Source organism: Carcharhinus amblyrhynchos, chromosome 15 (assembly GCF_965287045.1).
Source record: "Carcharhinus amblyrhynchos chromosome 15, sCarAmb.v2.hapA, whole genome shotgun sequence".
NCBI classification, from domain to species: Eukaryota; Metazoa; Chordata; class Chondrichthyes; order Carcharhiniformes; family Carcharhinidae; genus Carcharhinus; species Carcharhinus amblyrhynchos.
In genome coordinates, this window is record NC_137338.1 from 65,391,612 (window position 1) to 65,407,799 (window position 16,188).

Sequence of the window (16,188 nt, forward strand, 5' to 3'; positions counted from 1 at the left end):
AATAACTTTGGTCATGATATTTGAGCTTCTACCTTCACAGTGTGCATGTCCCAGTCTTTCACATTTTCAATGCAAGTTTTTTTCAGAAGTAATTTGACTTTAAAGCTGTTAATTTCCTGGTTGACTGTCTAAGAATCCTTAACTGTGATTTGGACAGTGTGATAACATCACAGCAACTTCACAATTTATATTAAAGACTATTACAATTTTGGTTAGGAACCTGCTGATTGTAGAATTAGGTTTTTTCCATTTACTGCGACAATAAAAACGCCATATTATTTTGAGCATCTCTAATACTTTTAGCCTCTTTTCATAGCATTTGTTAATAGGCATTCCCAGTGCAGCTGGACTGATGTCATCAGACTAGCTAAGTAGCTAATCGCGTTAAACAATGTTCACAGTTAGCCATATAGGAAACAAAAAGCACCGAAACAGTAACTTTTAAAAATGCTTTACATGAAGCGAATTAAACATTGGGAATTCCACATGGCGTGGCACCTAAAACGTTTTGAAAGAAACATTGTTTTAAGTCAGCTCATAAAATCTACTAATTAATCATTTAACAGAATTCTATGATTACAAAATTATTTTTCAGGGCAGGTTCCATTGATCACCAAACTTTATTAATCATATTGCTATTAAAAAAAGTCCAACCCATTACGGAGGAAAGTTGAAACTGATTGTCAGCTCTGAAGGGGGGCTGCATTGCAACCTGTATTGAAGCCCTGTGTAACAGAGTGTAACTTCAGGATTTCCATACAAATCAACGTACGCCTGAGCTCAGTTTCAGCAAGAATGCTAGTGAATGCTAGCAGTTCACAGTCAATGGCAACACTACTGCCCATCTCCAGTAAAGTTCAGCCCAATATCTCTAAACTGGTATTTTACTCTCAATATCCGATAACAATATTACATTTGTTAATGTCAATGATGTCAGAAATAAGATACACATCAAAGTGGGCAGGAATAATAGAAACAGAGTCCTCACCCAAAGCATTAATTAGGAATTGCACAATTCTCAATGGTCTTTAAGTAGATGGGGTTTTGGACTTGAATAAGCAGATTGAGTTAAGGTACAACCTTCAATTAATAGCAGAAATTATTTGAGACATCCTGAAATATTAAATTAAACAAAATTCTTGTTTTCCCATTTCCCTTAAATTGTTTTTATCTTGCTGGAAAAAAACCTCTGTTAGGAAAAACAATAATATGGTGTGCGTGGGTGTTTATATATCTGGGTGTCTCTCAGTATGTTGTGCTTGTGTGTGTGTGTGTTTATACGTCTGTATGCGTCTCGGTATAGTGTGTATGTTTATATGTCTGTGTATGTCTTGGTCTGGTATATGTGCGTTTACATGTCTGCATGTGTCTCAGTATGGTGTCTGTCTGTGTTTATATATCTGGGTGTCTCTCAGTATGTTGTGTTTGTGTATGTGTGTTTATCTGTCTGTATGCATCTCGGTATAGTGTGTATGTGAGTTTATATATCTCTGTGTCTCGGTATGGTTTGTATGTGTGTTCCTATATCTGTCTAATCTCGGTATGGTATGTGTGTGTGTTTATATGTCTGTGTATCAGTATGGTGTGTGTGTGTGTATTTGTACGCCTGTATGCATCTTTGTATAGTGTCTGTGTATGTTTATATGTCTGTGCATCTCGGTATGGTGTGTGTGTATGCCTGTCTGTGTTTGTATATCTGTTTGTGTGTCAGTATGGTGTCCGTGTATATGTTTATATGTCTGTGTGTGTGTCTTGGTATAGTGTGCGTGCTTTATATGTCTGTGTGTGTTTACATGTCTGTGTGTTGATTTGGTATCTGTGTCTGTGTTTCTATGTCTGTGTGTCACCATGTGGTGTGTGTGTTTTTAAGTCTGTGTGTCACGGTATGGTGCCTGTGTTTGTTTATTGTCTGTGTGTGTCTTGGTATGGTGTGTGTGTATTTTTCTGTCAGTGTGTGTCTCGGTATGGTGTGTGTATGTGTGTGTTTATATGTCAGTGTGTGTCTCGGTATGCTGTCTGTGTGTGTGTCAGTATGGTGTCCATATGAATGTTTATATGTCTGTATGTGTCTTGGTATGGGGTGTGTGTGTGTGTTCATATGTCTGTGTGTGTTTCTATGTCTCTGAGTGTCTCCATATACTGTGTGTGTGTTTGTATAGCTGTGTGTATCAAGGTATGGTGCCTGTGTTTGTTTATTGTCTGTGTGCCTTGGTATGGTGTCTGTGCATGTTTATACATCTGTGTGTCTCATTGTATGGTGTCTATGTGTTTGTGTTCATATATCTCTGTGTGTCTCGGTATGATGTGTGTGTTTTTGAATTTCTGTGTGTGTCTTGGAATGATGACTGTGTGTGTTTATTTGACTCTGTGTGTCTCGGTATGGTGTCTGTTTATATGTCTGTGTGTGTATCTCGGTATGGTGTCTGTGTGTGTTTAGATATCTGAGTGTGGTAGGATGTGTGCGTCTGTCTCAGGTGTGTGTGTTTATATCTGTGTGTGTGTCACCATATGGTGTGTGTGTGTGTGTGTGTTTGTATCTGTGTATGTCACTGTATGGTGTCTGTGTGTGTGTGTGTGTGTGTGTGTTCATATATCATACCAAGACACACACAGATATAGAACATAGAACATTACAGCGCAGTACAGGCCCTTTGGCCCTAGATGGTTCCACTGGTCGGCACAACAATCTAATGACCCTCTAACCTAAACTATTCCAATGTTATCCATATGCCTATCCACTGACCATTTGAATGCCCTTAAAGTTGGCAAGTCCAGAACCACTGCAGGCAGGGCATTCCACGCCCTTACTACCCTCTGAGTAAAGATTCATGAGTAAAGATATATGAACGCACACACACAGACACCATACAGTGACATACATAGAGATATAAACAGACACACACAAACACACACCATACCGAGAGACAGAGATAAATAAACATGCATACACCATTCCAAGACACTGACAGACAAAAATACACATCATACCAAGACGCACACAGACATGTATATTTTTGTCTGTCTATGTGTGTCTTGGAATGGTGTGTGTGTGTGTGTGTGTGTGTTTATTTATCTCTGTGTATCTTGGTATGGTGTGTGTGTATGTGTTTATATGTTTATGTGTGTCTGGGTATGGTGTCCATGTGTGCTTATGTCTGTGTCTCGGTAGGGTGCATGCGTGTGTCTATATGTCTCTGTGTGTTTATATATTTGTGTGTGTTTCTTTCTGTCTGTTTGTGTCTCAGCGTGATGTCTGTCTGTGTTCTTATATCTGGGTGCCTCTCAGTATGTTTGTGTTTTTATATGCAGTAAGAAGTCTGACAACACCAGGTTTAAGTCCAACCAATTTATTTGATAGTAAACTCACAAGCTTTCGAGGTTAAACTCTTCGTTGGGTGAATGGAGAGTTCTGGCCTCAGAGCATATAACAGCACAGACAGTTTACAGATTACTGATTAGAATGCGAATCTTTACACCTAACCTGCTGTTCAAGTCTTAAAGTGGCTGACAATGTGAGTGGAAGGAGCACTGATCGCAGGTTAAAGAGATGTCTCCAGACAGCACAGTGAGTGAGGTTTTGCAAACCCAGGCAAGTCACGGGGGTTACAGATTGTGCAACATGAACCCAAGATCCCTGTTGAGACCGTCCTCATGTATGTGGAACTTGGCTATCAGTCTCTGTTCAGCGACTCTGCGCTGTCGTGTGTCGTGAAGGCCGCCTTGGAGAATGCTTACCCGAAGGTCAGAGGCTGAATGCCCGTGACCACTGAAGTGTTCACCAACAGGAAAGGAACAGTCTTGCCTGTGTTCCGCACACATGAGGACGGTCTCAACAGGGATCTTGGGTTCATGTCGCACTATCTGTAACCCCCCATGACTTGCCTGGGTTTGCAAAACCTCACTCACTGTGCTGTCTGGAGACAATACACATCTCTTTAAACTGTGATCAGTGCTCCTTCCACTCACATTGTCAGCCACTTTAAGACTTGAACAGCAGGTTAGGTGTAAAGATGCACATTCTAATCAGTAATCTCTAAACTGTCTGTGCTTTATATGCTCTGTCTGAGGCCAGAACTCTCCATTCACCTAACGAAGAGTTTAACCTCGAAAGCTTGTGAGTTTACTATCAAATAAATTGGTTGGACTTAAACCTGGTGTTGTCAGACAGGGGGCACGGCTTTAAATTAAGGGGGGGTAGTTATAGGACTGATGTCAGGGGTAGGTTCTTTACCCAGAGGGTGGTGAGGGACTGGAATGCCCTGCCAGCTGCAGTTGTAAATGCGCCTAGTTTGGGGGCGTTTAAGAGATCTGTGGACAGGTTTATGGACGAAATGGGATTGGTTTAGATTAGTGGGTTAGTGTTGTTTTTTAAAAGCTGGTCGGCGCAACATCGTGGGCCGAAGGGCCTGTTCTGCGCTGTAATGTTCTATGTTCTATGTTCTATGTTGTTCTTAGTGTGTTTACCCTAGTCCAACGCCGGCATCTCCACATCATGTTTTTATATGTCCATGGATGTCTCGGTATGGTGTCTGTGTGTGTTTATATGTCTGCATGTGTCTCGGTATGATGTCCTTCTGTGTTTGTATACCTGGGTGTCTCTCAGTATGTTGTGTTTATATATACGCGTGTTTCCATGTCTGTGTGTGCCTCGGTATGGTGTATGTGCAGTTATGTGTCTGTGTGTCAAGGTATGATGTCTGTGTTTATATGTTTTTTGTGTGTGGTGTGTGTGTGTTTATATGTCTGTGTATGTCTCGGTATGGTGTGTGTCTGTGTTTATATGTCTATGAGTGTCACAGCATTGTGCTGTATGTGTTTATATGTCTGTGCATCTCTGTATGGTGTGTGTGTATCGGCCTGTGTGCATCTTGGTATCGTGTGTGTGTGTTTGTATATCTGTTTGTGTCTTGGTATGGTGTCTGTGTGTGTTTATATGTCTGTGTATGTCTCCATTATAGTGTATGTATATGTGTGTTTCCATGTCAGTGTTTCTCAGTATAGTGGCCGTGTGTATGTTTATATGTCTATCTGTGTGTTTGTATGGTATCTGTGTGTGTTTCTATGTCTGTGTGTGTCACGGTATGGTGCCTGTGTTTGTTTATTGTTTGTGTGTGTCTTGGTATGGTGTGTGTCTGTGTGTGTTTATATGTCAGTGTGTGTCTTGTTATGCTGCCAGTGTGTGTCTCGGTATGCTGTCCGTGTGAGTGTCGGTATAGTGTCTTTATGAATGTTTATATGTCTGTGCGCGTCTTGTGTCTCTGTGTGTCTCGGTATGGTGTCTGTTTGTATGTCTGTGTGTGTATCTCGGTATGGTGTCTACGTGTGTTTTAGATGTCTGTGTGTGTCTTGGTAGGATGTGTGCATCTCTTTATATGCCTGTGTGTCTCAGTAGGTGTGTGTGTGTTTATGTCTTTGTGTGTGTCACTGAATGGTGTCTGTGTGTGTGTGTTCATATGTCTGTGTGTGACTCAGTATGATATGTGTACTTTTGTCTGTCTGTGTGTGTCTTGGAATGGTGTGTGTGTTTATTTATGTTTGTGTCTTGGTAGGATGTGTGCGTCTGTTTATATGTCTCTGTGTTTCAGTAGGTGTGAGTGTGTGTGTTTATATCTCTGTGTATGTCACTGTACAGTGTCTATATGTGTGTGTGTGTGTATATCTCTGTATGTCACTGTATGGAGTCTATATGAGCGTGTGTGTGTGTGTGTGTGTGTGTGTGTGTGTTTATATCTCTGAATGTCACTGTATGGTGTCTGTGTGTGTTCATATATCATACCAAGACACACACAGACATATGAACACACACACATAGGCACCATACAGTGACATACACAGAGATATAAACACACACACACACCACCACATACACCTACTGAGACACACACAGATATAAACAGACACACACACCATACCGAGAGACACAGAGATAAATAAACACACACACTCCATTCCAAGACACACAGACAAAAATATACATACCACACCAAGATACATACACACGTGTATTTTTGTCCGTCTGTGTGTGTTTTTGAATGGTCTGTGCGTGTGTGTTTATTTATCTGTGTGTCTTGGTGTGTTTGTGCATGTTTTTCTATCTGTGTGTGTCTTGGTATGCTGTGTGTGTGTTTGTGTGTCTCTATGCGACTTGGTATAGTTGTGTGTGTGTGTGTGTGTGTGTGTGTGTGTGTGTGTGTGTGTGTGTGTGTGTGTGTGTGTGTGTGTGTGTGTGTGTGTGTGTGTGTGTGTGTGTGTGCAACATGATGTGTGTATTTTTGTCTGTTTGTGTGTGTCTTGGAATGGTGTCTGTTTATTTATCTCTACGTGTCTCGGTGTAGTGTGTGTGTTTGTATGTCTGTGTGTCTGGGTATGGTATTTGTGTGTGTTTATATGTCTGTGTCTTGGTAGGGTGTGTGTGTGTGTTTATATGTCTGTGTGTGTCTCGGTAGGTGTCTGTGTGTGTGTTTCTTTGTCTGTGTGTGTGTCTCCGTATGGTGTCTGTGTGTGCCACAGTGTGGTGCCTGTGTTCATTTATTGTCTGTGTGTGTCTTGGTATGGTATCTGTGCGTGTCTTGCTGTCTGTGTATGTCTCAGTATGATGTGTGTGTGTTTATATGTCTGTGTCTCAGTATGGTGCCTGTTTTTTTTATATCTAGATGTCTGTAAGTATGCTATATGTGTGTGTTTGCGACTTTTGTATGTATGCGACTCAGTATAGTGTGTGGGGGTGCGTGTGTTTATATATCTGTGTGTGTCTCAGTATTGTGTGTGTGGGAGGGTGGTGCTATTTGTATGCCTGTGTGCATCTTGGTATACTGTCTGTGTGTGTCTTAGTATTGTGTGTGTGTGTTTATATGTCCGTGTGTGTCTCGGTCTGATGTGTGTGTGTGTGTTTATATGTCTGTGCATATCTCAGTATTTTGTATGTGTTCATGTTTATATGTCTGTGTGTATATGTGTGTTTTTAAATGTCTGTGTATGTCTCAGTATGGTGTAACTGTGTCTTGGTATGCTGTGTGTATTTGTGTTTATATGTCTGTGTGTGTTTTGGTATGGTGTGCGTGTGCGTGTGTGTGTTTGTTATGTCTGGGCATGGTGTAACTGTGTCTTGGTATGCTGTGTATTTGTGTTTATATGTCTGTGTGTTTTGGTATGGTGTGCGTGTCTGTGTTTGTTATGTCTGGGTATGGTGTAACTGTGTCTTGGTGTGCTGTGTGTATTTGTGTTTATATGTCTGTGTGTGTTTTGGTATGGTGTGCGTGTCTGTGTTTGTTATGTCTGGGTATGGTGTAACTGTGTCTTGGTGTGCTGTGTGTATTTGTGTTTATATGTCTGTGTGTGTTTTGGTATGGTGTGCGTGTGCGTGTGTGTGTTTGTTATGTCTGGGTATGGTGTAACTGTGTCTTGGTATGCTGTGTGTATTTGTGTTTATATGTCTGTGTGTGTTTTGGTATGGTGTGCGTGTGTGTGTTTGTTATGTCTGGGTATGGTGTAACTGTGTCTTGGTATGCTGTGTATTTGTGTTTATACGTCTGTGTGTATCTAGGTATGCTGTATTTGTGCATACTCTCTTGCACCCTCTCCTCTTTGTTCTATTCCTTTCTAAATTCTCTCCATCTGGAATGTCTTTCGGTTTGCTCAAGAGTAAATATACCACGTACCCCACCTGATCCAGTAGAGATTCCTGGCATTTTCAGATTTGGGTTTATTTATTAAGCAACCATTGGTTTGGAGGCAAGAACTAGTTAACATTCCTATTCTTCATCAACGCTGGACTAACCAGGGAAATCCTTCCCGAGCTCACTGTATTACCACAGTCTGCACATTCACCAAAGTGGTCTGAACATTGGGGCAAAAATGCACAAACCCTTTGTTAATGTTAACAAACCAAGTGAGCGCACATTAGCACCTGCAGTCGTCCTGATGAATAGAGTGTTTGAAACTCACAGTTTGCAGTCTTTAAGCAGAGAGAGACTGAGCCAAACCAAGCGTACAGTGAGCTGAGATTGCCTCGTTTAATTCATTAAACAGTTGTCTGAAGAAAAAGAATGGTTGCCAATATTGTGTCTTTATTTTGTTTTCTTTTATCTATGCTTAACATGAATATAAAGCCCCTCAATCAGGTAAGCTGCTCTTCCTCCGTCCCTCCTTCTCTATCACTTCATTGACCCTTTTCTTCCCATTATTCTGCCCTTCATCTACATTATTCATAATAGAACCACTGTTACAGGACTGATGATTTGGAGCATTCTTGATTTTTTAATTTGATTTATTGTTGTCACATGTATTGGTATACAGTGAAAAGTATTGTTTCTTGACTGCTATACAAAGCATACCATTCATAGAGAAGGAAAAGAGAGAGTGCAGAATGTAGTATTACAGTCATAGCTGGGAGTAGAGAAATATTAACTTAATATGCTAATTGGAATTCAAAAGAATGAGGGGGCTGTTATAGAAACATATTAGATTATGAAGGGAATAGATAAGATGAAGCAGGGAGGTTGTTGCCATGGGCGGGTAAAACTAGAGCTGAGGGCATGGCCTCAAAATAAGGGGGATCAGATTTAGGACTGAGCTGAGGAGGAACTTCTTCACACAAAGGCTTGTGAATCTGTGGAATTCCCTGCCCAGTGGAGCAGTTGAGGCTCCCTCATTGAATGTTTTTAAGGCAAGGATAGATAAATTTTTGAACAATAAAGGAATTAAGGATTATGGTGAGCGGGCGAGTAAGTGGAGCTGAGTCCATGAAAAATCAGCCATGATCTTATTGAATGGCGGAGCAGGCTCGAGGGGCCAGGTGGCCTACTCCTGCTCCTAGTTCTTATGTTCTTATAAGGAAGGTCCAACTAAATCACACGATAGCCCTTTGAGAATTTTAACTCTGTTTTAAAAATCTCTCAAATAAAAGACCACAGTCAGGATTTTACAGTCTCACTCGACCCATTGTCCGCCCCTCGCACGCTCTGTTTCCCGTGGTGGGTGGGGTGGTAGAATTCCGGCATACACGTCAGTAAAGGTGACAGTGAAGCTGTTGGTTCACCATTCGACTCCAACCGGATCACAGACATCCTCCAGGATGGGCAACCTGCCATTTTTGCCCAGTCTGGCCCCACATCAGCATGGTCAACCCTTCGACATGACCGAGCAAGCTACTCGCAAAGAATGTTGCTTTAAAGCTTAACAGAAACAGGTGGTCAGGATTTTCCCGCAGGCCTCTGAACCCCAGGTTCAGTTCTAACTGGGATCCTTGTCCGATCAGACCAAGTGGAGCTGCTTTCCCAGAGGCGCCCGGCCCTCTGAGCTTACTGTCCAATTAGGGACACGGCTTCTGCCCCAGTGAGAGGGCTCCAAAACAGAGGCAGCCCACCAAAAGAGATGGGTCAGCTGAGGTGGCTGGAGAACATGAGGGCACCTCAAAATGGAGCTGCTGTTGGAGGAGTGGAATTTAATACATGTTTTTAAAGAGGCGCCAAGCGGGCAGTCACCTCCAATTCAGGAGCTGCAGCCTTTGTTATTGATTGCCCGCTTGTTTTGGGAAATGGAGCCTCCACTCCATTCCCTTCAGCTTTCTGATGGCTTCCTTTAGAATGCTGTAGGGAGGCCACCTTCATTAATTTGGCAGCCTCTTCTTGTGGCAAGGTGCGGGGGAAGGAGGTGCATTCTGCCACTGGCTAACTGCCAATGAACGATGCCTAATTGGGGCCTTAGATAGGCAGATTGGCTGCCTGCCACCTTCACTCAGTCAATCTACATGCCAGTCCATCTCCGGAAGATTCTCTTCACAATGGGAATGTGTCACAGAGCCATCCCAACACAGATCCCAATATTTTCCCAGCTGCACCTACTCTCCCCATCTGCACACTGACTACCCCAGGGGCTGGGAAAATTCTCTCCCATTATTTCAGGCTGGTGAAAGAAATTCTGACAAAAGGTCATTAGTTTGAAACATTCCTTGCTGCACAGATTTCTGCTGTGTCTTCGCCAGCATTTGCTGTTTTCATTTCAGATTTTCACATTTTCTTTTTGATTCTGTTGGTTCAAACTGTTACACAGATGAATAAGCGACAGTGGTTTAAATCACCCTCACCTTTTCAGAATAACAAAGAATGGGAAAAAAAACCAGCCCTTCCAGTAACCCCACATCTTGAGAATGAATCGAAAGAAAATGGAGGGCTCACTTACAAATGTATGTGCACACATCCTCTGCTCGCAGATGCTCTCTCTTTTACTCCTTTCTTGAATTTTACTCTCATTCCACATTGTCCTTGTCAAGCAACTTGCAGAATATATACATACTTGGCAAATTAATTCCAGCACAGTTAAGTGGGGTAAACAGGTAAGAAAAAAACAAGGAGGAAACACATTACTTGGAAGATGAGAATCTAAATGAGACAAAGGAACAAAGGGATTTGGGAACCCAAATGTACAAATCACTAAAGTAGAGACACAAGTTAACAAGGCTGGAAAGGATGAAAACTAAACACATGGTTTATTTCAAGGAGGATAGAAGTAAAATTATAATAAAATTATTTTGATTTGATTTATTATTGTTACATCTGTTACTATACAGTGAAAAGTATTGTTCCTTGAACATTTTCACAGAGAAGGAGAGAGTACAGAATGTAGTGATGCAGTCATAGCTAGGGTGTAGATAAAAGTCAATTTAGGTCCGTTCAAAAGTCTGATGGCAGCAGGGAAGAAGCTGTTGAAAAAGTTAGAATTAAATTTTAGAAGCACAGAACGAGAGTAAAAGATAGAATTAAAAGGTATGCTGGACACAGCTTGCAAGAAGTCGCACCACTCGGCGCCATCTTGGGGAAAAAGAGATTTTGTATTTTGGTTAAACTACAGTTGCAAGACTGTGTACAATTCTGGTCACAGTACTATCAAAATGTATTGAGGCATTGGAGAGGGTTCAAAAGAACCACTACCGGATGTCTGAGGCTGTATCTGCCAGGAAAGGAGACTCGTCTTTAAAAACGCAGAGGCTGGGAAATCCCTTATAAAATTGTAAAAGGTTTGGAGCAAACACAGAGGACTGAATTTCTGGGCCCTGCCAAGGTGGGATTTGGAGTCCAATAGGGGCCAAAAACATCAGTATCACTGGCATACAGATTTCCCAGAAGCGGCCATCTTTGCTGAAGCAGGTCCCGGACTGACAGGGCCAGGACCCCTGCCCCCACAAGGTGGACAACCAACTATGCTCATAAAGAGCCTTGTTAACAACACTTAATCCTCCAGCGATTTCCCAGTCAGCCTCCAGTTTCCCAGTGTGCCTGGGAGCAAGGGAGGGCTTGTTGGTGGGGCAGTTTAACTGCCTGGAGAGGAGCACCCAGCAACAGGCCAAGAGCTTGGGCTCCATGCAGGCCCACAAGCCCTAATTGGGTGCTAGTGCAACGAAAGGCTGCCTGGCTGAGGAGTGTCTCTCTCTCTCTCCCTTTGCCCCCTCCCACACCCCAGACTAGAGGTTTGCTGATATTTCAGTTGTTATTTATTTGAAATATTAAAAGGGTTGAGGTGGGGGCACCTACATGTTTAAGTGACCCCTCCTTTACTTGCCCTTTACAGCAACCAAATGCGTCTCTTACGTTGGAAGGCTTCTGGGCCTCCAGCTTTGAGAGCCCATCTACTGTTCTTAAGGTGAGCTGTCTCTCCTTCAATTAACAAGCACCCTTGTCCATGACTTTTCCCCCTTGGGTGAAGGAGCGCAGAGAAATGCTAGGGGAATGGGCGTGTTGGCAGAAAGGTGCTGAAGGGTTGAAGGTGCTGGGAGAGGTTTGGTCTCTTTGGTGAGTCTGGAGGACAACCCCCCCACCCCCGCCAGGAGCTCAGAAGCAAAGGGGGTGTGCCCCTTGGGCAATGCCAGCCTGGCACTGCCAACTGGAAACACTGGCAGTGCCCACCAGGCACTGGGCAGTGCCATGAGTCAGGGCCTGGGGAGGTGGGGCCAATTGGGGGTGGGACCTGACGGGAGCAAGCCAATCGGGGGGGGGCAGGGGGCTGCACACTCTGCAACTGCGAGTGAGGAGGGGGGACAGGACTTGGGGGCTGGGGAGGGGGGGGGGGGCGGGGAGGAATCAATTATTCTCCTGTATTCTCAGCATGTGGGCTGCTTGGTTTGCAGACAAATCACCAGGTCACCAGAGCTAAATTGTAAATATACCCCTAACAAAAAACATGATCTTGAAACATTTCTTGAAACCACGATATTGTCACAGTAGTTAAAATCCAAGCTGATGTATTTAACTGCCTGCATGGAGCACAGGCTTTTGGCCTGTTGCTGGGTGCTCCTCTCCAGGCAGTTAAACTGCCCCACCAACAAACCCCCCCCTCACCCCCAGTCACACTGGGATGATATGGAGTGGAAAGTAAACCCACAACCAGATGAGTCACAGGCTGAGTCACATACTCCAACTGAACCACAGCTGACAACCCTTGAAGCTGACACACGGTAACACATGGATCTCTTGTAAATTTGCTGATTTACATTTGACAAGCCTCTGTGATACCAGACTACAGCCAGTTCTAATTTAAATGGAAGTGGTGGTCCAAATTAGGTAACGGGACCCTTTCTTTCCTTCGGTGAATAGATGTTTTTATTTTTCTATTTTTTTCATCGCCCTGAAACATAAGGGTTAATGTGAAGTGCAGGAGCTGTGTGTGTCATGGAGTTAAATTCAGTCTGGTGTAGAGATGCCCAATGGATAATTCAATTCTATTTCAGGATAAAGCATTCTGAAGTGTTGTTCAATTGTTAATTAATTCTGCACAGTCTCTGTCATTCCATTGGGCCCTCCTGTAACTATGGTCACTTTGGAGAACACAGTAAGAAGTCTCACAACATCAGGTTAAAGTCCAACAGGTTTATTTGTAGCAAATGCCACTAGCTTTCGGAACTGGCCATTCCTTCGTCAGGTGGGTGGGAGTTCTGATCACAAACATGGTACATGAAGACACAAACTCAAATTACATGAATAATGATTGGAATGTGAGTCTTTACAGCTAATCAAGTCTTAAAGGTACAGACAATGTGAGTGGAGAGAGCATTAAGCACAGATTTAAAAGATATGTATTGTTTCCAGACAGGAATGTTAGTGAGATTTTGCAAGTCCAGGCAAGTCGTGGGGGTTACAGATAGTGCGACATGAACCCAAGATCCCTGTTGAGACAGTCCTCATATGTGCAGAACTTGGCTATCAGTCTCTGCTCAGCGACTCTGCACTGTCATGTGTCGTGAAGGCCGCCTTGGAGAACTCTTAATCGAAGATCAGAGGCCGAATGCCCGTGACCGCTGAAGTGTTCACCAGCAGGAAGAGAATAGTCTTGTGAGAAAGACTCACATTCCAATCATTATTCATGTAAATTGAGTTTGTGTCTTTATATGCCCTGTTTGTGATCAGAACTGCCACCCACCCGACGAAGGAACAGCCAGTTTCGAAAGCTAGTAGTGTTTGCTACAAATAAACCTGTTGGACTTTAACCTGGTGTCGTGAGACTTAGTGCGTTTACCCCAGTCCAACACCGGCATCTCTACATCACTTTGGAGAAGGCATGGTAAAACATTACGTAATGAAATCATGAATGTGTATATATAAAGCATTTGCTCACCGTCTCAATACAAATGAATTCATCCCTGCTATTTCTGTAACTAAAGGTTCAGAAGGTATGAGATGTTTGTGGATGAAGAAAGCCACTCCGCCTCTTCATTCAGACCAAGCCAACACTCCCAGGAAAGTGTAGTTACAAGAGTTGTCAAGTTCTGGTGAGGCAGCGTAAAAGGTGTTTGTCACTTGCTTGCATGGGGACAGTTAGCAGGAAAGAGCAGATACAATTTTCATTTGTATAATAAGCAACGGATTGGTTTGACACCTGGGCAATGAGTTTAAAATTCTTCACTTGACCTTTGGCCTATTTCCTCATGCGACTGCCCTGTGCCAGTGAGAGTGCCCTGTGCCAGAGCACTGTACCCAGTACCAGAGCACTGTACCCAGTGCCACTGAAACTGCCCTGTGCCAGTGAAACTACCCAGCGCACCAGTGATTCCGAACAAAAGCATCTGAATTTTTCTTTGTGACACCCTCATGATTTCCATTTCTGACTTGATTCTCCATGTGATAGCACAGCAATGCCTACCACTTGTAACTGTATCTCATTTCCTTTCTTAAACAGCAAAGCCTGGAGTCCAACCTGGCCAGTCTAATTAAGAGAAACAACGAGCTGGAAACACTCATGGGCAGATTAATTCAGACTTGTCAACATGTAGAGGTGAGTACTGACTGCAATAGCATCCAGAAATAAATCCATATCCTTCTGCACTAAATAGAAGCTGTGTGATATATTAGGAAACATAGCTTAATAATACAGCAGTCAGCATTAATATTGTATTTTGGGAAAGTGTTTTGTGTGATAGAAAATAACATATGGTTTAGGTTAGATTGTTAGGATTCCACAGAGGAATTCTAAGTAAACAGGTGGGGTTAGATCTTAACCTTCTGTCTCATGAGACGATGGCTGCACCATGGTGGTCATCTGTATTAAACGTCACCTGCAGTGGTTTAGTCTCACTCTGCTATGCCACACTCTGCCATATTTACTGCAGAGGAAGACAGTGGGCTGAGAAGGTGTACAATTCACTGGTCACTGTGATTTCTGGACTCGCTTCTCTATAAGTTAAACTTTTTGTTTGTCCTCGCCTCTCCCAGTGCCCCTCCAAACAGTCAGCCTCTAGAGGTCAGCGACTGTCTCCCAGCTGTCAGTGTCAATACCCACCATCTTCACATTCTGTTTGTAGGTGTCCTTGTAGTGGAAGTATGGATCCCAAAGAGGTCGAGACCCAGTGGTCAATTCACCATACAGAAAGTCTTTGGGTATAGCACCATCATCCACCTGATAAATGTGCTGAGCCAGAGTAAATGTTGTTGGCTTAGCAGCAAATGAATCCTGATGGAGTTAGCACACTCTGGGACGTCTGTGGTCCTTAGCCTGCCAAAAGATGCCGAGACTGTCTGTGACAGTGAACATGAAAACCCTTCCTCCTGCCTAGCATGTATTGTTCGGGTCTTGCCGCTATAAAGGAGTGAAATAGGGACACAGGCTTGGTCGACACAGGTTGTTTTCAGTCAGGTCGCTGTTGCTGCACACTCTCAGCTTGGGCAAAACAGCTTTTGTGATTGGCGTGTTGATTAAGGAATTAAGTGATAGATTGATAGTGATTGTGGAACTGAGGGATGTGGAGCAGGCAGCAATCTCCAGAGTCACATTGTCAATGGAGGCATTGCAACATCCTGAAGCTTCCTGGTCAAACCAACCTCTTTATGGGTGTGAAAGAGTGTGTCCATTTACTGCTGATGTTCCTCAGTATGCAATGCTAAGACAGCATCGTGTGAGCTTAATACAGTTTAATAAGCTGTGGGTGGGTTTGTTTAAAAATTATATCTGGTTTGGAGCCAACGTTGATAGGTTGAGGGAGCTGGGACTCTTCTCCCTGGAGAGATGAAGGTTGAGAGGCGACATGATAGAGGTTTATAAGATGTTGAGAGGAATAGATAGGGTGGATTCTCAGAGGCTATTTCCCGGGGCTGAAATGGTTGCTACGAGAGGACACAGGTTTAAGGTGCAGGGAAGCAAGTACAGAGGAGATGTCAGGGGTAAGTTTTTCACTCAGAGGGTAGTGAGTGAATGGAATCGGCTGCCGTCAGTGGTGGTGGAGGCGAACTCGCTGGGGTATTTTAAGAGACTTCTGGATGAGTATATGGGATTTAATGGGATTGGGGATTATAGATAGGTCTATGGCTTAGTAGTTATAGAAGTGATCGGCGCAACTAGTGGGCTGAAGGGCCTGTTTGTGCTGTAGTGTTCTATGTTCTAATGTGTTTCTGTTTCTGTGTTACCACCAGCATGATTTACAGCCATATTCCAGTGAGGGTGAAGAACATTTGATGTAATGTTTCCATCTAATAGGTCACATGACAACAATCTTAGCTCTGGAACAAAAAAAACTTGCATTGATATAGTGCCTTTCACAACCAGAAGACATTCCAAAGCCCCTTCATCCAATGAAGTGTAATAATCATTCAACATTGCCCACCTACATCTAAAGTGGGGCTCACTTTCAAAGAACAAAGAACAATATAGCACAGAAACAGACCCATCGGCCCTCCAAGCCTGCACCGATCGTGTGTTCCTAACTTG

The 16,188-nt window shown here is 43.2% G+C and overlaps 1 protein-coding gene across 2 annotated transcripts in view; it reads left to right on the top strand.

The window, feature by feature from the left end:
* The window catches only part of LOC145353376 (E3 ubiquitin-protein ligase Midline-1), a 255,742-nt gene that overhangs the window by 152,752 nt on the left and 86,802 nt on the right, over positions 1-16,188 (top strand). For both annotated transcript variants that reach the window (XM_080204088.1, XM_080204089.1), the window contains exon 3: positions 14,167-14,262. In XM_080204088.1, coding sequence (XP_080060214.1) covers positions 14,167-14,262 — 96 coding nt within the window. The remainder of the gene's footprint in view (positions 1-14,166; positions 14,263-16,188) is intronic.